The 25,057-nt window shown below is 44.1% G+C and overlaps 1 protein-coding gene across 4 annotated transcripts in view; it reads right to left on the reverse strand.

The window, feature by feature from the left end:
• Positions 1–12,874: 12,874 nt before the first annotated feature.
• The window catches only part of wizb (WIZ zinc finger b), a 31,050-nt gene continuing 18,867 nt past the window's right edge, over positions 12,875–25,057 (reverse strand). For all 4 annotated transcript variants that reach the window (XM_086170397.1, XM_086170395.1, XM_086170394.1 and 1 more), the window contains 3 exons: positions 17,507–17,807; positions 15,989–16,154; positions 12,875–15,912 (listed from right to left, as the gene is read on the reverse strand). In XM_086170397.1, the coding sequence (XP_086026523.1) occupies positions 15,543–15,912; positions 15,989–16,154; positions 17,507–17,807 (837 nt within the window). In that variant the 3' untranslated portion in view covers positions 12,875–15,542. The remainder of the gene's footprint in view (positions 15,913–15,988; positions 16,155–17,506; positions 17,808–25,057) is intronic.

Below are 25,057 nucleotides of genomic sequence, written 5' to 3' on the forward strand. Positions count from 1 at the left end.
CAAGGGATCTGTCAACCCAAAAATCTGCAGAACAATTCAACTAGACCAGTGGTTGGCAACCCATGGCTTGGGAAAATAAATTATAAGTATTTAATTGAAGTGTATTTTATTTGTGTTAGTTCCTTTTTTTATTATTTTAGTTCTAAATCGGAAGACTTAAAATAAAATTATATTTATTATATTTCGACGCTCAAAATAAACACTATACCCTCCAAAACGCTGTCAATTTGTCAAGACTTTCGACCCCAGGTAGGCAAAATAGGGAGAAATGTAAGAAAAGCAAAAATATCTGAAGAAAATAGAACATTTAATGAGGCCTGGGCAGATTCATTTGCATTTACCTCAGATGAGAGTGGCTTACCAGTATGCCTAATTTGTGGAGAAAAACTGGATAACATTTCAAAAATACATAAAGAGCCTTTGCTGAAAAATATCCAGAGGGAGGAGAGAGAAAGAAAGTTGTTTCAGAACTGATGCGGAAAGCTGATCTGAGGAAACGTCAATTCAAGAAGTGGGTGAAAGCTGCAAATTCAACTACATATTGCCACCCTCTTAAAATAATCACCTAAGTCATTTTATTACAAAAATGTTTTTTTTGCCTGAATCATCTCCTCATGATGCTGACCACCTCTGGCAAAATTGCCTACATCCTCAGTTAAACAGAATGTGCCATTCTGCCCCTTTGGTAGAAATTGCCTATTTCAAAAGTGTGTCAAATGGTTCCGTTTTTTTTTTTGTGTTTCCTGAAAAATCTGTAAAAATGACTTAGGCGATTATTTTAAGAGGGTGACGATGTGCAAGTTTTGTGTCCGCTCTGGAAATAGTCAGGCATGGGAAACCGTTTACAGATGGGGAATGTATTAAAGTCATTCATTGAGATTTCAGAAAAGCTGTTTGCGGATTTTAAAAACACGTCAAAAAGTAATTGCAACTCCAAGTGTTTTCTTTTCCGTGGAAACCCAAATGGCTCTTTGGGGGTTAAAGGTTGCCGACCCCTGAACTAGACAGAGGCCAGCCAGGAGATGACACGTGGGAGTCCCAAGCATTAAGATAAGATAAGATAAGATAAGATAAGATAAGATAAGATAAGATAAGATAAGATAAGATAATAATACGTCATTGATCCCCAAAGGGGAAATTCTTTTGTCACCACAGTGCAGCAATAACAATAAATATGAATATAAATATCAATAAAAGAGAGAATTAAAAGGAAGAAGACAACAGCAAGGATAAAAACAGATGACGGAATGACAACAAGAGGGGTAAAAATGGACAACAGGATGGCAACAACATGAAAAATAGAAAAAAATAAGGATAACGGACTGAGGACATTTGTGAATGAGTGAGGTAGCGATAGCGCAGATGCAGCTCTGGCCAGTCAGAGTTGCGTGCTGTCCAGACTGCCGTCGTACACAAAGGAGAGTCCGGGATGAACTATTGGTTGAATGAGCTGCCCATTGGCCACAGCTCCTCAAGCAGGGGCTGAGGATTGTCAAGGAAAGATCCCAGTTGGTCCCTCGCGTCCTTCGGACGATTCAAGATCGTCCAAGTTCAGTCCGGCCACCAAGAGGGCTTTCCTCACCAGCTTGTTGAGCCTATTGACCTCAAAGGAGGTAATGGAGAAGGGGCGACTGGGGAGTGGGGTGTGCTACTGACGGTACCCTTCCTAAAATCATTTAACAAGAAGTGTTCATACAACACAACAACGAGAGGCTTTTTACGGTTACATTACATTACATTACATTACATTACATTAAAGTCATTTGGCAGACGCTTTTATCCAAAGCAACTTACAAGAAGTGCAATTCAGTCGCCAAAGATCCGAAGTAACAAGTTGTCAGAAGTCAGAAGAGACCACTCAACCAAAGAGCCATCTCAGAAGAACCATATACATACAGACATTCATTTCATCTTTTTTTTTTTTTTTTTTGGGGGGGGGGGGCAAATACGATTAGTAGGGTAGTGCTTTGTGGAGGGGTATCTTTTCATACCTTTCATACCTGTACGGTATGACAGGAATTATTGTATATGGGTCTGTGTAAAGGGTTGCAAGGAAAATACAGGAGAAAGTTATGTACAACTCTGATACAACCCGCCACCCCAGCAACCCACTGAGCCACGGGTCTTTGAAACTCATCATGTTGGAATGGCGTCATTTTTAGAGGATAATTGGCTACACTTTCTATTTTGCATATATTGTTATATTCATCAGTTATATTCATGCCTCACAGCATGAAGGTTCCTAGAAGGAGTTTGCATGGGTTTCCCTCCAGGTTCTTCGCTTTCCTTTCACAATCAACAACATGCAGAAGGCTCATTGGACACCCAAAATTGCCCAGATATATGAATGGGAGAGCGAACGGTCATATGTGTCTGTGACTTCTTAACGGGAGTGAGTGCGAACATCCTCAGCGAACATCGCATCGGTTGCACGTTCCTGCGGATTCCTCCTCTACAGCATCAGGAAGATCCGCAGATTCCTCACGGAGGATACGGCGCAGATACTCCTGTCATTTCTTGTCCGGACTACTGCAACTCCCTCCTTGCCGGCACTCCAGCGGTGACCATCAGGCCTCTGGAGCTTATTCAGAAAGCGGCGGCTCAACCGTCAAATTCTCCCACACAACTCCCCTTCTTATGTCCCTTCACTGACTCCCGCATCAAGTTCAAGACCCCGGTGTTCGTCTACCGGGCGGTGAATGGGACAGCCCAGTCCTATCTCCAGGATATGGTCAAGCCAAATATCCCTACCCGTCCTCTCCGATCCGCCACCTCCGGGCGACCGTCCACCCCATCGCTCAGAGTTCCCGGCCGCCGATCGAACCGGTCTCGGCTCCTCTCGGTCTCGGCTCCTCGGTGGTGGAACGAACTCCCGAAAAAGGTCAGAACAGCGGGGTCACTGTCAATCTTTTGCCGTGAGCTGAAAACATACCTCTTCACCAAGGACTACCTACTAACCCATAAAATGAATGTATGTATATATGGTTCTGAGATGGCTATTTGGTCACTTCTGACGTCCGACTACCGTTACTTTGGCTCTTCGGTGACTGAATTGCACTTTTTGTAAGTCACTTTGGATAAAAGCATCTGCCAAATGACTGTAATATAATGTAATGTGTGGTTGGGGTTTGTTTCTGCAATTACAACTCGATGAGCGTTCATCTTTCTTTCAAAAGTAGAAATACTTATTACTATCATTATTATCATTATTATTGTTGTAGAGCGACGTGAAGATAGGCAATTGGAGCCACAGATGGGGCCCACATGAAGGGCCCTGCAGCTCGCTTACATAAATTCAAAGTCCTGTATTTAAAGCACCATCAGCTGTGAGGCCATTTGTGTGATATGGCCGACCGCCACCCCAAACGGAAAGCTGCCATTCTTAATTTTGGCCTTCACACCCGAGATTTCCCTTATTAGATTAGTCGAAATGCCCCTCGGGATTTTCCCGTAGCTGCAGCTAAACGGCGCACGGTTGTTCATCTAAAAAAACATCGGAAGTTCACAGCTTTGTTAGTTTCCCTTCCAATCTGGTTGTTTCCCAAGATATTAAATTCCCCAGGCTGCGTCCCCAGAGTTTTCTCCTCTAACTTACAACGGAGCAAACTTTTGGTTTTCTCTGTGTGTTGGAGAGAATGGACAAAAGAAACATAAATTTAGAGCCGGAGCTTCCTCGGTCAAAAGTGTCTCAGTGTTGAATATCCGCTGTAAACAATCGCCTCCCCCTGGAGACGCAAAAGTCAAATCATGCATTGCAGCTCCCGCCTCCATGACCGACATTATTCACACAAACTGAATGACACCCGAATCACCCCTCTGCCGAAAACAAAAACACATTCTTCAGATAATTTGGTCGTTATTTCAAAACCTTTTTTTTTTTTCCCCCTGTTAAGTTTGTGTGAAACTCTGGTCTTTCCTCCACAGACAGGCATATTTCGGCAGTTATATTTAGGTTATTACAAGAAAGCTAGATGGGATTTTATATTTGCCTCCAAGCTTTCTGCCAGGAGGCAACAATGTGCCACTTTCCTTTCCAGTCTGAGTCCAGAGATGACTGGCTTTTGGGACGTTGTTAAAAAAAAAATTCTTACATTTACCAGTAAGGGAATTTCGCACTCAGTGATACATTCTTTGCATGTATAAACATAGTAATAAATTTCAATAAGTCATTTTAATTTTGAATTCTTTGTATAATGGGTGATTTCTGCATATCAAATTTTATTTTAATTTTAGATTTAATAACTCTACATTGCAGTGTCACTGATGAGGGGACTTAGAAAAAAAAAAGCCAGTCTCTTAATTCCAAGTAAAAATACCAGAAACTCTAAGTCCCCTCATCAGTGACACTGGCTTAGAATAGTCAAGTAACAAAATGAATCTGGTATTTTTACTTTTATTTTGCCTGAATTCCTTTGGAATTAAGAGACTGGCTTTTTTTCAGTCAGTTCTCTATTTCAAGTCATACACGATCTTTGCATTTTCTCCTAAACAATTGCGAAAGGGTTTCCACCCTCCCAAGTTGGACATTGGAAGATGGTACCACAGAAGTAAATAGATGTGAATGCTCTGTTCTGCTTTTGGAGACTTCAAGGTCCCACAAGTAGCCCAGCATCGTGGGAGCGTACAGATCTCATCGGGTTCCAAAGAGTTCTTCTGGCTTTGAGGCCATGTAAGGCTTTGGAGGCGAGGAAAAGGATTTTAAATTCTACTCTGAATTATTCTGGGAGCCAGTGAAAGAAACCCAATACAGGAGAAATATGATCACTCACATCATTTCTTGTTAGCACTTGTGCAGCAGCAGCAGCAGCCCGACGAGAGAGAGTAACAATAATCCAGTCTGGAGGAGACAAAAGCATGAATTAATTCTTCTGCATCTTAATATAACAATAGAGCGGCTGTGAAAAATGGCAGTCCTTGATATTTTCTTCTATGCGGGAGATAAATTACAAATCCTGGTCAAAGATAAATGCCAGGTTGTTTCCGTTGGTGCTGGAAGCTAATGAAATGCCATCCTTTCAGCGTAGCCTTATTGTTAAACAAGGTGACGTTCAGAGCCCTGCAAGAAAATGACAGTCATCTAGATTTTTATGTCCTTAAAACATGCTTCAAGGTTAGCAAGCCCACTGTTTCCATTTGTCTTCAATCATAAGTATAATTGAATGTCATCTGCATAGCAGTGAAGATTAATGGAGCACTCATTTATAATCGTACCTAAAACAGGCATTGGGGGAAAGTATAGTTCAGAAATATGGAACCCTGCAGAATACCATGACTGAGTTTGGTGCACACCGAGGACGCTCAGTTGGTGTGTTCGAACTGAGATCCCCGACATAGATAAGACTTGAACCCATCCACTGCACTTCCTCTAATGGCAATCCAATATTCCAACCTTTTTAATAGATTCAATAATCAATACTGCCGAATGCAGCGCTGAGATCTCAAAGGACCCCATCTAATGCATTTATAAGGTTATTTGTAACTTTGACCAATGCTCTCAGAGTGCTATGGGCCATTCTAAAACCTAATTGGAAGTCTTAGAATGCTCCATTGCACAAAGAAAGCCATAAAAATGATTTGTGACCACTCTCGAGAGTTTTTAGGGAGAAAGTGGAGGTAAGAAACAGTTTGCTGGACAGCTATTTTCTCTGGATCAAGAGTTGGGACGGGAATAGTCTTGGAATATTGGGCGATGGACTGCTCTGGAAGTTCATCGACGATATGGGATTCGGAAATGGCACGCGGCTAAACATAGTGTCGCTGCCCAGATTGGTGGGGGTCCGAAAAAGTCCAACTTTTTTTTCGCAAAAGTACACACCCTTTCAATATCAGTATCATTGATCTTTGGCTCACGTAGCCAGCTATCATAACTTCCTCATATATTTATATGTAGTTATCTACAGGATAAGACAGAAGGCTGAACGGATGCGACAAACAGACTGGCCTATACATCAGTTCCACCAAGACCAATGTATTTTTCAACCCTCTGAAACCAGCATAGATACCATACAACACGTGTGCCCAATACGTCGATCGCGATCTACCGGTCGAACGCAAAGGTAGTGTGTGTAGATCGCACGGCATTGAAACATAGACGTCAGGCGATCCTCCTCACTATGAAATTTGTCACTTGACTGGCAGTCGGTCTGTCCTATCTGACCTTTTCTGACACAGGCGTCACTGCACGTGTGCACATAAAGGCGCGTTCTCTGTATACTCAGTAGATACATACATAAATATACACTGCTCAAAAAAATAAAGGGAACACTTAAAAAACACATCCTAGATCTAAATGAATGAAATATTCTTATGAAATACTTTGCTCTTTACACAGTTGAATGTGCTGACAACAAAATCACACAAAAATGATCAATGGAAATCAATTGTATCAACCCATGGAGGTCTGGATTAGGAATCACACTCAAAATTAAAGTGTAAAAACACACTCCAGGCTGATCCAACTTTGATGTAATGTCCTTAAAACAAGTCAAAATGAATCTGTGTTGCTTCCTGAGTGGACACTATGATTTCACAGAAGTGTGATTGACTTGGAGTTACATTGTGTTGTTCAAGCGTTCCCTTTATTTTTTTGAGCAGTATATGTTCAGCATTTTTAGTGGAGGTAGATCATTTTCACATAGTCATTTGAGAAGTAACTCACAAGGCGAAAAAGTGCTAGCACCCCTGCCATAGAAAAATCAACAGCTTAAGGTGTTGGATGATGTTGTCTACTTGGGTAGACTAGCCACTAGCACAAGCAAAGGCATTAGAACTGGACTGTCCAAAGCCCAAAACACCTCTTTCCAAACTCAGGAACATTTGGAAGTCCAAACGGCACTCAATTGGAACCAAAGTGAAAATCTAAAATTGCAATGTCAAGACGGTATTGTTGTTCAAGGTCTAAACTTATATGTATATATGAATTTGTAGTATGTTCATCAGTAAGAAGCAACTGGATCGGGCACAAAGTCTTGATGGCTTTTTCACGGATTAAACCAAATAAGCGCTGCTGTTTTGGGGAATGTTGAATACATTTGGCCGCTTATCTTAGATGCCAAGAGGCTGAATGCACTGCCAGACCCAAAAAACTCTCAAGTCAACAGTCGAGCGTCTTTCGGGGTGAAACCAGGGTGGTCCGCTCCGTTTGCCGCCATTAAATGTTATTGTACCTGTCAACGAAATCCCTCATCACACATCGGAATTGATGGAAGCGCGTGTTTTCCAGTGTTTATCCGACGTTTGTTGGTCTGACCTGATATTCCGTATATTTTCAATGTGTTTACTTTGCTGGACAAAAAAATTAAAAAAACATAAACACAAGTAACTAAAAATGTTTTTTTTAATGGCATTAATGAGGCACCTAAAGAGTCCAAGGATGCAATCTAACCCCCCCGATATAATATCTTTGAAGATATTTATCCCAAAATGTCATTCAACCCTATGTGAGCACGTGATCGCTCAGGAATGGAGAAACAATTCCATGCAGCTAATCGGATTTAGCTTGTGTTTATGTCATGATGGGGAGAGAAAAAACCTCTCAGGGGTCATTAGTCGGGAATTTGGACGAAAATTGGTCCCCATAAAAAAAAAAAAAAAAAAAAGGAAGAGGTTTAGCTTACTTTGCACGTGTTTGAAATATAATCATGACTATAAATTCTTGAATTGCCAGGCGCCATCGCAGCTTTCAAACTCTTTGTAACCCCCCCAAAGTTAGAGCTCTACGTTCCAGGACCCGGGGCTGCTTGTGGTCCAGGGACGGGAGCCAGAACTCCTCTTCTGTAGAACGAACCACCTTCCGACCACCATCTGAGGCATGACTGACACCCTAATTTGCTTAAAATGTTTGCTTTTTGAGAAAGTTTAGAGCTGCCGCCGGTCGATCCCTTAGTTATGCTTCCATGGGTTCCCCCTCTGTCTCTACCATAGTCTACCCTACATCCTTCTCGCTTCCTTTTTACCCCAACTGGTCGAGGCAGAAGGCCGCCAACATTGAGATTGGATCTGTTCAAGTTTTCTACTCTAAAAAGAACCTCGCCTGGGTACTCAAATGGGCACAAATATGCGTTACTGTTTGTCTCAATCTAGAATGTGCTGTTAAAAAAACATAGAATTGTTACTTATTCAGAAGTCACCATCTATAACATATATTTGAATGTATCGGTGCCGCTATTGTTTAACTAGCAATACATGCTGGGTTGATGATGTACGGAAGTTGCATGTGTTAACTTTCCGCAAGTGCTAACTTTCGCTTGGTAAATTATGGTACATTCGGTGGTAATACCAGATTGTGCTGTTTTTGGGTGCAATATGCAGTCCGAGGGAAATAAAATGTCAAAAAGTCCACGGGAAATAAGTGAAGCTCCTTACAACAGATGCTGTCTCTGTTAGCATAGCAACGCAGTTGCCGCGCGAACACCATCAACTTTGGCCGATTCTTGCACTTCACATCTCTCTTGTCTTCATTTTGAAGCTCATTTTGACTTCAGTCTTCAACGTTAGCTTCCTCCCTCACGTCTCTCATGGGTCCAAATGGGAAGGTTTGCAGACAATCCCGCACAGATGACATGATTTTGCACTGTACGGTAAAATAAACGATCCAACAACCAACCCTGTGACGTCACTGCTCAGACAACAGTGGACCTCCGAGTGAGTTTTCTTTTACACTTTTAGACAAACTAAGACATATCGAGAGATTTCATTAGCGTTTTTATGTAGCTGGTACAAATATCAATCAGAGAGAGCATTGACATCTTAGCTTTTCCTCGCCACCGTCATCATGTGGTTGTTCACTGGCCAATATCGGGTTTCTATAAGCCATAGGTGTCAAACTCTGGTCCGCGGGCCAAATTTGGCCGGCACTGTAGTTTTATTTGGCCCGCAAAGCCATACCAAATGACTATTAGAGCTGGCCTGCCGGTAAAGTCTACAGTGCATGTATCGCTAATTCTACAAATCTCAGAATTTTCTGCCGGTGCTTTGGCACGAAAATAACAACAGGACCCATAAATGCCCTCTCCTCTGGGTACAGTAGTCAAAGCGACCTTATGCTAATACTGGCACCCTGCTACTTAGGCAGAAAACAGGATTTTGCATGTGTGCAATATTAAGTTATATATTGAAAAGTATTAAGATATGCTTGTTCCATATTTAGTTTTTAAGCTAAACTTGTTTGGGTCCATATGAAAAGGTTCATTGTTATATCTGGAGGAAGATTTTTTTCAATAAATATCACTATTGGCCTGCGACTTTGTCCCAGTTTTGAATTTTGGTCCACTGTGTATTTGAGTTTGGCACCCCTGCCGTAAATCATCTTAAAGCAGGGGTGTCTAAAGTGGGCTGGACGGGTAAAATCACAACGTTAACTACTGTTAATGTACCTATTGTTCAATTCTCCACTGAAACCTGGTATCTTTTAGCTTTGCGAGCCTTGAGTTTGACATCCCTGATCCCTGAGAGCGTGCTCCTGTGAAGCAGAAGTGCTAACCACTGCGGCATCCATGTATCTATTTTCTTCAACTCATCCCGGTTTAGTTTCACGCAGCTAAAGTAGTACTACATGTACTGCATGTACTGTGTGTACTGTAGTACTGCTTGTCAGATGTCTGCCTGGGTGTGCATGGCGCAATAAGAGGCTGAAAGTTTTGGGGGAAATTACTCGGGCAGCTCATCGGCGCCACGCTCGGCTTCACATCAGGACCATCAGGAAGCCGAGCCGCTCCGTTTGAAGACTTCAAGCGGTTCCTTTTCATCTCGACCCACAGCTTGAAATATTCCTTTCACGTCGCAGCTTGAAAAAAAAAACTGGATTCAAAATAGGACGTTCGCTGTGTGGTCAAATTCTTCCGCGAGCTGCTTTTGCTTTCATTTGAACTTCTGAAGATATGGGTGCGGAGACTGAAGATTTTCATACCCTGGATTTGTTTGTGTCCCGGCGGGAAATCAGAATGTAACATCTGCACGGCGGCGGCGTCCGTCTGTTTCTATCCTCTCATGTCCATCTAAACAGAACAAACCCTCTGTGAGTTGTTGGAGCGCGGAGCCGTTCTCCCTGGATGTGCGCTTGTTTTTATTTTCCCTCTTCAGGGAATCTTTTTCTCGGTGACCCCGCGAAGACGAGGACGCCAGGAAGTCCCCGCTTGTCAAATGAAAGGTTCGGAAGACCCCTGACCTTCCTGCCCCACCAACGCTTGGGATGCTCATGCACAAACACACACGGAGAATAAAGCACACACACAAAAAAAATTAATGCAAAATATGAATTTCTAATGTTTCTAAAACATATGCATGTATATTTATTTGTTTGTTTTTTGTTGTTTATATAACCCCTCTTAACACACACACACACACACACACACACACACACACACACACACACACACACACACACATTTACACCTACGCTCTCTTGATATCTTATATCAACATTGTTGAATAATTTGTTTTGAATGTTCTCTTGCAAGTATATATGTATACATATATGCACATATACAGGACTGTCTCAGAAAATTAGAATATTGTGATAAAATTCTTTATCTTCTGTAATGCAGTTACAGAAACAAAAATGTCATACATTCTGGATTCATTACAAATCAACTGAAATATTGCAAGCCTTTTATTATTCTAATGTTGCTGATTATGGCTTATATCTTAAGAAAACTCAGAAATCATATCTCAAAATATTAGAATATCATGAAAAAGTAATTTTTGTTTTTTTAATATAATATAATAATATACACAGTATATGCATATATATACATGCATATATATGTTAATATGTATATTCATATTTAGACACACAGATGAGCTGTAGCTCCATATCTTATATTTAAAATGTTAAATGGTTTATTTTTAATGTTCCCTTAAAAGGCTGTTTTCACACACACACACACACACACACACACACACACACACACACACACACATATACATACTGTATATATTACATCAAACATTAAAAATTAAAATTTGTGTTGAGGATATGGAGCAGAGAGTAGCTCTCTCTGTTTCTTAATATATCAGATGCTATATTTAAATCTTTAATGCTTGATGTAATATGCAGTTTGTGTGTGACTATGTGTGTGTGTGTGTGTGTGTGTGTGCATCTGGGTGCCCATGAAGTGAATTCACCTGAAACTTTTTAGAGAAGATAAGATTTCACCACCATGCCATGATTTCATGACGCTTGAATATGTTATAAATAGTCGAATACATTATTGCAAATGGAATCATTGGTAATTTATAGGTAATGCCTGTTTAACTGCTTTCACTGATTTTCAATGATATATTGTTTTGCTGAGTGATCGTCGGATTCCTTTGGCGGCAGCTATTTTCCCCTTAAATAATAACAATAATAATAAGAATGAGAATAAGAACAACTTCATTTATCCCGAAGGAAATTGTTGTGCCTGAGGTTCAAGTAAAACACAACAATGATAAATAATAGTATGAAATTGTATAAACAGTAAAAAAAATAAGGGGGGAGAATAAGAAATACAAATAGGGATCCGTGTATTATCGATCGTTCAATATTTAGGGTCTCATGGCAGGAATCGTGATGAAGCCACTTCGGGTTTGCCGGCCGAAGTTCGTGCCACAACACAAAAACCTCTCCCGGGTCCTTGGTGTTTCTCATTTGGTAGGTTGTTTTCTTTTATGAATACTAAAGCAATTATTGTAGCGCTCTGGCTAGTAGCATGTAAATGTTAGCGCTGCTGCTATTAGTAGCGTTATAATACCACGCTTTCTGTCGCTCTATCCTGCTTTCTCGCCCGGTCGAGGCAGAAGGCCGCCTACGTTGAGCTGGGCTCTGCCTGCTCTTTTTCCCCGGTAAAAGGCACTTTATCGCCGAGAGCTTTGCTCATGGGGCGAATGTTGGGGTCCTGGCAGTCATCTTAAATAGTGTGGTCCAGACCTGCTCCACATGGAAAGTCATTTGTAAAATAAATTTGACTAGATTTTGAATATATTGAATATTTTGTGGCCCCCATGCATGAAATCAAATTAGTGTGCATCTGGGAGTTTTATACAGTGGGTTTAAAAAAAAAACGGGCAAGGTAAAAATGAAAAAGTTACTTTGCAATGTATTTTTTGCTTCAAAATTTGAAAGCAAAATGATTTTTTGATGAAAAAACATCTAGTGACATTGGTAAAACAATCTTTTCTTTTCTTATTTCTATGAAAACCACCGAAACGATGGCAACAAAAAAAACAGGCAAAACTAAAAAGATTGATTTAATGACCAGAATAGTTAGCGTTAGCCTTGTAAACGTTATACCTCTTTTTGTTCATGCTACCAATCAATTTTCTAAGAAACTCTGGATTGCAAATTTTCCCACAGTGACAAAATTTTCTCTTTTAACTCAACAATATTTTTAGGGTGTCATTTCTTCAATCCTTTTTTAATATTCATTTTTAATACTCAATTGTCATGTATTTTTTAGCGGAATAGATCATTACATATTAAGATTTTTTGTAATTGACCTGTTTACCTCCTTTACAACAAAAACAAAGGAAAAACCTGGATTTAGTGTTACTTCTAGGTGATGATTTTACCGGTCCGGCCCCCTTGACATCAAATTAGGCCGTATGTGGCCCCCGGACCAAAATGAGTTTCACACCCCTGCCTTGTACCCTCCAATTGCCTCCCCTGGGACAAATAAAGTTCTTTTGATTCTGATCCTTGCTTATAATATTCAATCCAGGCCAAAAAAACAAAAAAAAGACTGCAGACTGTGCTCTGCCGCCCCCTAGTGGCCAAAAACGGCACAACCCCAGAATTCCACACCTCAACGTCGAACTCCACCTCCAACGGTGATTGGCTATCTGGGTCAGTGACGTCACATTCAATGCAACAAATGACCACAACAATCCTGCGTCTGTAGCCAAAATCACATTTATTGTTTGTTCTGGAGTTGATTCACTTAAAACTTAACCCTTTGTGTACAGTACAGTTTTTTTTATTTATTTATTTTTTAAATCTTCAACCGCATCTTTCTTTCTACCGTCACCTTGGTCATGTCACTGTGTGTGTTTTCGAACACACACAAACACACACACACACACATACAAGAGCTCCCTATCTGTCACTGTATCTCTTGCAAACACACACACACACACACACACACACACACACACACACACACACACACACACAGACACCAGCCAGTTCCCCCGAGCCCAAGCTTTCTCTCTTTAAGGAATGCACCAGTCTCTGATTTTACGTCTCCAGCATTAATGCAGTCACAGGCCTGCAAGAGTCCGGAACTCCTGTTCCCCTGTCGCGTCACGCCGTGCAAAATGGTCCCCTTTAAGGCCTGGTGTTTCAGAGTCTTTCCACACCAGGGCGCGACAATCACTTTTTTTTTTTTTTTCCTTTTTTTCCAATATCCCCCCCAGAACCATCTCACTGGCAGGCGAGACTAACGGATAATAATAATAATAGTAATTATAATAATAATAAAAATCTTCCGAGATTCACTTTGCAGGACTGCAAATACAGAAATGCACAGAGCGATAAAAATACACAGCGTCGAAGGTTGAAATGAAATCACGATAAGAGGAGTTAAGATTTTTTTTCCTTTTTTTGTTTTTTAAAACCTAACTCGCTAATAGAACTGCCAGTGGCCCTACTAGCGTCAACAGTTGTTTTAAGTACATGTAGTTATATAGTATATATCTATTTTAAAAAAAAAAAAGGGGGGGGGTTGGGAAGGGATGGGTTTAGGATATTGTTTGGATCAAACAGTCGATTTGGGTGGGTGGTGGTCGGGGTGCACCGGAACGAACCGTGAGGGGGTCTAGAGTTTAACCCCTGAGTCCGCGGGCGTCTCCAGTGGATCCCCGCCGTGTGGTGCGATGTAGGTTGCAAGGGTGTGTGTGTGTGTGTTTGTGTGTGTGTGGGGGGCTTGGGGGACAGGGAGGGGTCTGTTTCTCAGTGTGGAGACTCGGTGGGGAGGGGAGGGGGACCCGGTAGTTGTGCAGAGTTTCCTCCAAAATCAGGTCCAATGTAAACAGCTTTACAGAGGCAAGACAAGGAAGTCGACAAGACTCTTTGGCACGTCCTAATGCGGTTCCAGATGCATATAAGTCCTGGTGCAGACTACGTACTGGTGCCGAGACTCTCAGCCCACGGAGACGTCTCTCCGTCGCTCCTCCCCGTCTTTGTATTCAAAAAGCAAAAAGTCATCTCTCAATGCACGCACACACACACACACACACACACACACACACACACACACACACACACACACGCACACACGCCATCCAGACAGCTGAAATAGTTTCAAACAATCCAAAAGTTCTACTTAGGCTTTAAAATGTTCTAGCTTGACCACATTCAGGTGCATTATAAATAAATAATAATTTTGGGGGGGATGGGGGAGGGGGTTAGGCAGGGGTTAGGGGGGGGTTGTTTTTTTTTTTTTTTTTTAAAAAAAAAGGGCAGGGAAATAAGCGGCGTGACGCCGCGAAAGGGGCGGCTTGGGGGGGGGTTCTTCGCGACCCCCACCTCTCCAATGCAGGAATTGATTTTTTTTTATTTTAAAAAAAGCACTTTCAGCGCAGCAGCAGCGGGAGAGGGGGCATCAGGAAGGTGCAGGGGGTCAGTGGTATCATAACGCGGGGCGCCGTTCTGATTGTGTACGAAGGTGTGCATATAAAGCCAGGGAATAGGTGCTTTAAGCTACATTCAAGCAAATTAATCAGTGAACTGGGGGTGTCTTCCCTTTTTTTTGGGAGAGGGGGGGTGTGCTTCCTCTTCTTGCTCTTCGGTAAAAAAGGCAAATCGAGCCCAATTTGGACCCCCCCACCCCCACCCCCACCCCACCCCGGAAAAATCAGACGGCCGTTTCGAATAAGTGCTCAGTGCCGACGTCGTGAGAAAAAAAAAAAAAAAAAGTGCCGTGGTTCTTACGCTCAAGCGAGCGCCGACCGGTGCGTTTAAGGTCCCGGGAAAAAAAAAAAAAAAAAAAACGAGACCGCGGCGTGATTGGAGTTGCCGTTTTTAATCTCAATTGGGGGCGAAGGGGAGATGCTAATTTTGGTTTGAGTAGCACATTTTTAGGTACCATGGGGTGATGTGTGTGTGTGTGTGTGTGTGTGTGTGTGTGTGTGTGTGTGGGAGGGGGGGGGGGGGCAAGCTTGACATGTACATGAAGGGGGTCGGGAGGGTCTTCGGGGTCTGGAATCGGGCTACGTCGACCCCCAAAGTCACCCGCTGATCCACGTCGACATCCGGACATTCAGCATAGACAAGGCAAACACGAAACGTGAGTTCGCACACACACCCCCAGCCCCCCCCCCGCTCCGCCCGTGGAGGTGCGCCGATAAGCAACAAGAGCTCGGTTCCCATGGTAACGGGACTTGGTAACAGTCTGGAGAAACCGCTTCAAAAGGTGCTTTATGGGGGGGGGGGGGCACTCCTTGACACTGTTGTGAAGGACAAAAGGAAAAAGAAAAAAAAAAAATTAAAAGAATGGATGAAAACGGGTTTTGTCGCCCGGGCGGGCGGGCGGGCAGGCGGGCGCGACGTGCAGATCCGTGTGCGTTTACGCCGTTTGAGTGGGGAGGGGGATGTGAACGGCGGTCAGCGGGAGCTGCTCTTCCGGGACCTTCACTATCTCCGTAGCGGCTCCGGGCGGGGCGCTCTCGGCCAGGGGCGCCGGCGAGCAGCTGTGGGGCGGCGTGGGGCGCGGGGGGGCGGAGGCGACAGCGGGTTTGGTGGAGGAGGACGAGGAGGAGGTTGCCGTCGAGGTCTGGGCCAGGGCCGGGCGATCGACGGCGGCGGCGCGCGGTTCGGCGTTGGCCGCTTTGGGCGCAGCAGGCTTGTCGTAGTTCATCTTGAGGATGTGTTGCTGGAGGTGTCGGATCCAGTCCTCCTGCACCGACAGCGGACCGTGGAACTCCACCTCGCAGAACCTGACGGAGGACGACATGAGCCAATCAGAACGGCCGAAACGCGACGGGGCTAAAGGAAGACCGAGATCTCCCTCACCGGCACTTCAGGGTGTAGAACTTGCCCACCAGCTTCACCAGTGGGTAGGTGGGGGGCTTGGGCACGAGCGCTGGGACCGTGCCTGTGCGGGGGGGCTTCGGCGGGCCGCTGTCCCTCTCCGCCCCGTCCGCGCAAGACGGGTGCTTCACGGGTCGACGTTCAAAGCCTGAGTGGGGGGGCCGAGGGGACAACGTGGGCTTTTACTTTACGGATTCAACAGCACCTTTCCTTAAAGTACCGTCGGACGAAGAAGTGAACCCTGGAGGGTTGTTTCGTAACAACGGCAAAAACATTCATTGTCACTGCAGTCAGGGGTGGGGCTGGTAGAGCTGTGTTTGGGTTCGTGTAGACCAGGGGTGTCAAACTCGAGGCCCGTGGGCCGGATTAGGACCGTGAACAGGTTTAATCCGGCTCGCAAAGCTAAAAAATACCAGGTTTGCGGAGTGAATTGAACAATAGGTGCGTAACAGTAGTTCATATGTCATGATTTCACCGATCCTGCCCACCTAAGAATAGATTTTCCCCCGTGTTGCCCCTGAGCTAAAATGAGTCCAGAGGTGTCAAACTCTGGCCCGCGGGCCAACTTTGGTCCGCACTGTAATTATATTTGGCCCGCAAAGCCATACCAAATTACTATTAGAGTTGGCGCGATAGTATAGTCTACAGTGCATGTACCGCAAATTCTACACATCCCAGAATTTTCTGCTGGTGTTTGGCATGCAACAGGACCCATAAACGCCCTCTCCTCTGTTGACAGTAGTCATAGCGACCTTATGCTAATACCGGCGCCCTGCTACTTAGGGAGAAAACAGGATTTTGCATGTGTGCAATATCAAGTTATATATTGTATAGTACTGAGCTATGCTTGTTCTATATTTAGTTTTTAAGAAAAACTTGTTTGGGTCCATATGAAAAGGTTCATAATTATATCTGGAGGAAGATTTTTTTCAATAAAAATCACTATTGGCCCGCGACTTTGTCCCTGTTTTGAATTTCGGCCCACTGTGTATTTGAGTTTGACACCCTTGATATAGACAAACAAAGACATGCAACCATTCATTCACTCATTCACACATAATATAGACATACAACCGTTCACTCGTCTCAGCAATTCAATCCACCGAAAGGGCGGAGATGATTGTCAGCGCTCTGCCACACTTGTAAAACCCGACTCGTTGTCACTCCCGATGCGTCGAGCACCTGACGAACTGTGAAAGTTCCCTTAGCGTCACATACCAACGCGTTAGGCGCCTCTTTCTCGTCATTTCGGAGACGCTTCTATTTTCAGGTGCGGTGTCAGTGGAGGGATGTGATTTCCAACATCCAACAGAAAGACGGGGAAAATTAAAACTTTTATTTAGGTGTCGATGTAGACGCAATGCTGCCGGTTGGTCGCAAAATGATAAGAAAGGGGTTTCTAATGCGTCGGTGTGACGATTTCCGTCCTGAGCGTCTCACGGCGGGAGTGAGAACAAGTTTGTAAAATCACCTGTGAGATAGCGGGAGATTCTCACCTACCTCTGGGCAGACGGACATTCAGCTCGCTGCGCGCCACCTGTGCTTGAAGAGGGAGGGTCCTGGGCAGCCGGGAGGGGCTCGGGCTGGTCCGGCCGGGTCGGACGTGCCGGGCCCGCTGGTCGGCGGCGTCTTCGACCCCCGCTGCCTTGAAGGAGCCGCGGCCGACATCGCGGCTCTGCGCCCGCGCCAGGCTCACCGCCAGGGACGGGGACCACTGGGAGGAGGAAGAGGACGCCCGCTGCGACGATACGGGTAGGCTTTGTTCAAAATCCAAAGGCGCGGAGAAAGGCGAGCTGCTCTTCTGGAAGACGGACAAAGGAGATCCCGTCAGCAGGAGACACATAAAACGGTCGTTTCCTACAACTATCATGTGTCACAACAGTCATAGGGCGGGTAAATAATGCACTAACAATCATTATTCATGAGCTCTGCCGACTTCAGCACCGACTGCCTGCTATATATATATGCTATAAATACACGCGTATGCGTACACACACATATATATGGAGCATCGGAACTTCAGGCTTCTTTGCAGACGAGTTAAATCCAACGCACAAAGGGACACATGGCGAGCGCCAGCAGGGTGTCGCAGATTCCCCGACTGCCTGTCCGCGTTGACTACAGGCTAGCCGATCGTCTCCGGCAAGAGAGAAACATCTGAATCGCGCCTTATTCCAAGTTTCGGGTGTAACCGGTCCATCACCGGGACCGGCTCCCAGTCTCACCGCCTCCCGCCTCCTCCCACGCTCCCATACGTCACAGAGATAATCAATGAATGACTGTTCATTTATCGTCTTGACCGGCGTAGACTGTGAATGAATTTTGGAAATGTGCGAATACCCTCACTTGGGTGCAGAAAATTACGTGTCCCAGACACAGATACATTCACTGGGTGCGCATATACCCGTTGGGTAGATCTCAGCACCAATCATCCGACTCCATCTAATCCACAGCCAATCACCTGTCACTTATGAGTGAAATAGTGAATGGTTGTTATGTCTCTATTGCCCTGGGATCGACTGGCGACCAGATCGAACTGCGCCTCTCGGCAATGACTGCTGGGATAGGCTGCGCCCCCCCCAGATAAGCAGTTCAGATAAAGAATGAATGAATGAAAAAATGAGTGAATTAATTATTTGAAATCCCAAACATAGGGGGGTGCAAAAAGGCCACCCTGCCTTTCCCTTGTCAGTGCAAACAAATATTAGCTGTTCAGTAGAATGAGAGCAGAAGTCAGCATTTGTGGGCAAAAAGTATGGTTTCATGCCTAGAAAGAGTACTACAGATGTAATAATTGCTTTAACAACGCTGATAGAGAAGTACAGGAGGTCAGAAGGAACTACACTGTGCCATTTTTAGACCTATTTAGAAAAAGCATATGACAGATTGTAGAAAGAGGAACTACGGTACTGTATGAGGAAGTCTGAAGTGACAGAGAAGTAGACCGGTGCAAGACATGTATGCAAGCTGTGGGACAGTGATGGGGTGTGATGTACAGGTAATAGAGAACTTCAAGTTGGATTCCCTTCTTCTTTGCAGTGGTGGTGGACAGGCTGACAGATGAGGTTAGACAGGCCTCTCCATGAACTGTGATGTTTGCAGATGACATTGTGATGTGTAGTGAGAGCAGGGAGCAGTCAGAGGAACATCTCGAGAGGTGGAGGTATGCTCTGGAAAGGAGAGGAATGAAGGTTAGCTGCAGCAAAACAGAATACGTGCATGTGAAAGAGAGGAACCCAAGTGGAACCATGGGGCTACAGGGAGCGGAGATAAAGAAGGTGGAGGATTTTAAGTGCATAGGCTCAACAGTCCTGAACAATGGAGAGTGTAGAAAAAAGGTGAAGAGGCACATTCAAGCAGGTTGGAACAGGTGGAGAAAAGTGTCAGGGATAATGTGTAATAAAGCAGATTCAGCCAGAGAGAAAGGAAAGGTGCACCTGACAGTGGCATTGAAGAAAAGATAGGAAGCAGATCTGGAGGTGAGCAGAGATGACGAAGTTGAGGTTCTCTTTAGGAGTGGCGAGGATGGATGGGATCAAGAATGAGTCCATCAGAGGGACAGCGCATGTTAGATATTCTATCGGAAATAGCGTCACGCGGCGATGGTTCGGTCATTTACAGAGGAGGGATAGTGAATATATTGATACAAGGATGGTGAAGTTGGAACTGCAAGGCAGGAGGGTCAGAGAGGACATGTATGGATGGAGGGAAAGAGTACAGGAAGCTAGTTGGTGTACTGTAAGGGGATACAGAGAACAGCGTTAGGTGGAGGAGGTTGATTCCCTGTGGCGAACCCTTGAGAAGAAGTCCCAACTGATGGCTAATCAAAGGGTGGCATCACACCACAAACCTCTGGCAACGGGGTTAAAGCAAAGAGCTCTTTTTACAGATCTTTTCAAAGCACACAGATGGCATTGGTTATGAAGGGATTTCTGAAGTTCTCACAGTTCAAGTGAGCACAGTGGGGTGGCCATAATCCGGAAGTTTCACCATCGAGGGGCCAGGTGAGTGAAAGGATTTGTCCGAGAGCCAAGGACTGCTCGCGGGGAAATTCAGAAAGACCTGGAACTGGCAATTGCAACAGTCATAAGCAGCGCACCCAACTTTGGATGTCGTCATGTTTGGAGGACAAATGGCGCCGCTCCAAGAATACCATGCCAGACGGTGAAGTTTGGAGGTGAGGACATCTCGGTGCATCGTGTTTTGCGGCATGCGGTGCTGGCAAGCTTCATCTGCTGCGGATAGATAGACGAAGCTATCTTTGTCGAACAAAATATTTCCGAAGTTTATGATGAGATTAAACAGAAAAGTCAAACGTACACTGGTGACCCCGACTCAATTACGACTGCGTCTATCGAAATATGGAAATGCCGTGTCGTCACAGCGACCGTAGAACGTGTCGGACTGCACAAAGGTTTGTGAGCGAAAGCAAGCGAGGCAGCAATATTCGATATTTGTTCTACACCTTCCTGACTTCCTGTTAGCCACATGCTAACTAGCCACACCAGCATCTAGCAGCATGTCGCCTTTCTTAATTCTTATTTCGGCTGATGCAGCGGTAAGTGCTTCCGCGTCACAGCTGGAAGCCTATTTCGATAGGAGGACCTTTCCGCGTGGAGTCTCCATGATCTCCCTGCCTCACGCCTAAACCTACATTGTCCAAGCATGTGAATGAGTGAGTGAATGGAAGCACGTCCCTGTATGTGGCTCTGTGATTGGCCGGTGGCCGGTGACCTCCTGCCTGGCAGCTCAAACCTCACCATCCTTTGTCCATGTGCAAGTCATCTCATTCTGACTTAATCTCCAGAACGTCTAACATGTGCTGTCCCTTTGATGGACTCATCCCCCTCCACATTTTCATCTCTGCTGCCTCCAGCTCTGCCTCCTGTCTTTTCCTCGGCGTCTATAAACCAGACAACATGGCTGATCTCGCCGCCGTCTTCTGCACCTTTCCTTTCAAGCTGGCTGATACAAGGACTGAGTGAAGTAGGCCACCTGTTTGTCAGCAGCAGAGGTGCTCACCGGGAGCAGGCAGCTCGACGGAGGCTGAACACCCATCTGACTGCAAGCTTGATAATACACAAATTAACATCTTTTTCCATTTTGCGCTGAGAATAAGGCTCCGGGAGCGACACTCTACCGTCGCACATTTCGAATCTCTAAGTCAGAGAGCCATATGTTGACTGTTTATTTTACGGCATTGACGCGTGAATGAGAGAGTGAAAGGTTTCATGTCTACGTCACGTGTAAATGACAGGGTGAATGGCATGTCAATGAGTTAGTGAATAGTTACATCAATATGATATGTAGAGTAGAGGGAATGGTTCTGTCTATTTACGACATGTGAATGAGAGTGAATGGTTGTATGTCACTATATAATCTAAATGAGAGGGTGAATGGTTGTACTGTATTTTTCACACTATAAGGCGCACGTGAAATCCTTTCATTTGTGATCAAAAATCGGTTGGGCGCCTTATTTATGAATCCTGCCGCTTTTGGCAGAATTCGACGTGTGAATGAGAGTGAATGGTTGTATGTCACTATGTAGCTTGAATGAGAGGATGAATGATTGTACTGTATTTTTAAGGCGCACGTAAAATCCTTCGATTTGTGATCAAAAATTGGTCGGGCACCTTATTTATGAATTCTGACGCTTTCGGCAGAATTCGACGTGTGAATGAGTGAATGGTTGTATGTCACTATATACCTTGAGTAAGAGTGTGAATGGTTGTATTGTATTTTTCACACTATAAGGCGCACATAAAATCCTTAGATTTGTGATCAAAAATCGGTCGGGCAAATTATCTTATGAATTCTGCCGCTTTCGGCAGACTTCGACGTGTGAATGAAAGTGAATGGTTGTATGTCACTATATAACTTGAATGAGAGGGTGAATGGTTATACTGAATTTTTCACACTATAAGCCGCACGTAAAATCCTTCAATTTTTAATCAAAAATTGTCCGAGCGCCTTATATATGAATTCTTTGGTGCTTATTGACCTCGAATCAATCGCATGTGGTAAACTGCGCTAAGAAATCTGTCAAAATGTTTTAGCGCGACTTTGGTAAGCGAAGAAGCCCACCTCACATGGAGACGTCGTGTTAAAGTCAGTCCTTGATTGAATATGGGTTGGAACATCAGACAACGTTACATAACTAATAATGTAGTGCTGGAAAACAACGTCGCTCCAACCTCACACTAATGTCAGGTGTTAGCTATGGTGGCAACAATAAACCAATCAGAGAACAGTACACAGTGCGCTTAGCTCCGCCACTTTTTGTAATACCGGGACGTACTGCGCTTCGACATAATATTACTGAACATTTGTGTGTACGAGGACCCCCACAAATGGCACCGGTTAAGAGACGTGCAGTAGACGCGCAGTAGATCATGGCAATAGAGCAGCCGCGAAAGAATTCAACACGAATGAATCGATGTAAGTGGAGGAATCAAGCAGATGAACTGTGCCAAATAAGAAGACCGAGGGAACAAAGCGAGATGACCACGGTTAAAGGACAAAATAAAACAGTGGGTTATTGAACGAGTGAAAGAGTTGAATAAAGTTTGACTAAACGGACTATTTTGTTTCGCTTTAAAAGCTACGTTTTATCATGCGCCTTATAACACGGTTCACCTTATGTATGAAAATAGACCCGTTCATTGATAGTGGGCCTGTAGAGCCGCATTTTGTAATAACGGTGCATTTTGTAATAAAGGTCCAAAATGTAATAGCTTTTTCATTGCATTTTGTAATAAAGCCCCATTTTGTGATAAACGGCCACATTTTGTAAAAAACTGCCCCAACGCATTTTGTGATCAATTTTATGTAATAAGTTATTACATATTGAGAAGACTATTACAAAATGCACTTGCAACTTTTTTATTCTCTAGGAAATGTAATAACATGGTGCATTATGTAATAACAATTCTAAAGCATAGTTTATTTGTTTGTTAATTGTATTTTATTTTACTTTAAAGTATTTGTAAAAGCTAGACCTATTATTAGTATCAATGTATTAGCCTAGTAGCAGTACTTAGCAATAACTATCAGTACACTATTCAAAGGTTGCATTAACAGAGAATATTCCATAAATTCCATGTTATTACATTTTCTAGAGAATAAAAAAGTTTGTAATAACCTTCTCAAAATGTAATAACTTATTACATAATGCGTCAAAATGTATTACAAAATGCATTGGGGCAGGATATTACAAAATGCGTCAGTTTATTACAAAATGCGGCTTTATTACAAAATGAAATGAAAAAGTGATTACATTTTGGACCTTTTTATTACGTCTGTTATTACAAAATGTGGCTAAACAGGGCCTTATAATGCGGTGCGCCTTATGGTCGGCAAAATACGGTTTATCTCTCCATGATGTGTGGATAGTTGTAAGGCAGCCTCGAGGGAGGCACAAGCCAGTGTCTCCCTGCGCCCGTCCCAAGCCCAGATAAATGCAGAGGGTTGCGTCAGGCAGGGAATGCGGTGTAAGATTTGTGCTGAAACCAAATATGTGACTCAAAGCTAACCATCTCATTCCTGAACGGTCGAGGCCTGGGTTAACAACGAACGCCGTTGGTGCCGATGACCCGCGGGGTACCAGTGGAAATTTGGCTACTGCGAGTCGAAGAAGGAGAGGAGGAAGGCATGTTCGGAAGCAGAGAGAGAAGAGGAAAGGCAGGAGTCTGGCACTGAATAGTTGAATATTGGGACGATGACAGGAAAAGGTAGAGAGTTGGTTGATATGATGCGGCGCAGGAGGGTGGATATACTGTGTCCAGGAGACCAGGTGGAAAGGTGGTAAGGCGAGAAGTTTAGGAGTAGGTTTTAATTTGTAGTATCATGTTACTGACAGGAAAAGAAATGGAGTAGGAGTTATCTTGAAGGAGCGATTTGTTAGGAATGTTCTGAAGGTGCAAAGAATGTCAGATAGACTTACGAGTCTGCAACTGGAAATTTAAGGTGTGATGCTTGAAGTTGTTATTGGCAAAGCCTCACAGTTGGGATGTGTGTTAGAGGAGAAGGAGAAGTTCTGGAATGAGTTAGAAGTGATGAAGAAGTGATGCAGAATATCCCCAGAGAAGAGCGAGTGGTAATTGGTGCTGACTTCAATGGGCATGTTGGTGCAGGCAATAGAGGTGATGAAGAAGTGATGGCAGATTAGGTCTTCGGGATAGGAACGCAGAGGGACAGATGGTGGTAGATAAATGATGGAAATGGCTGTAGTGCATATTTTTTTCCAGAAAAGACAGGAACACAGGGTAACTTATAAGAGCGGCTGTAGGAACACACAGTTAGACTACATCTTGTAGAGATGGGGTATTCTGAAGGAGATCAGTGACTGCAAATTAGTGGCAGGTGAGAGTGTAGCCAGACGGCATAAGATGGCGGTTGTCCTTTGTCCTCTGACTCTAGTGGCAAAGACGATCAAGAGGACAAAGGCAGAGAACAAAGTGGTGCATGGTTTTCAGGGAGGAGTTGAGAAAGGCTCTGGGTGGTCAGGGAGAGCTTCCAGATGACTTGACAACTACAGCTAATGTGATCAGGGAGACAGGTAGGAGAGTACTTCCAGTATTTTCGTCTGGAAGGAAAGGAGATAAGAAGACGTGGTGGTGGAATGAGGAAGCGCAAGAGTGTATACACTGAAAGCGGTTAACAAGAAGAACTGGAACACTGAGGGGAGTGAAGAGAACAGATAGGAGTACGCGATGAACGCGGTGTAAGGTAAAGATAGAGGTAGCAAAGGCAAAACAGAGGGCGTGTGATGACTTGTATGCTCGGTTGGACAGTAAGGAGAGAGAGAATGATTTATACAGGTTGGCACAAGAGAGACAAGAGACGGGGAGGATGTACAACAGGTCCAAGTGATTAAGGAAAGAGAGGGAAATAGACTGACAGAGTGATGGGAAGATGGAAAGTGAACTTTAAAGAGCTGACACATGAGGAAAATTAACGCGAGAGAAAGGTAGAAGCGGTGACTATTGTAGACCGCAAAGTAGCAGAGATTAGTAAAGGTGAAGTGACGAAGGCATTGAAGAGGCTGAAGAG

Source organism: Fistularia commersonii, chromosome 23, assembly GCF_037954325.1.
Source record: "Fistularia commersonii isolate RoL2024-O1a breed Wild chromosome 23, RoL_Fcom_v1.0, whole genome shotgun sequence".
Lineage (NCBI taxonomy): Eukaryota > Metazoa > Chordata > Actinopteri > Syngnathiformes > Fistulariidae > Fistularia > Fistularia commersonii.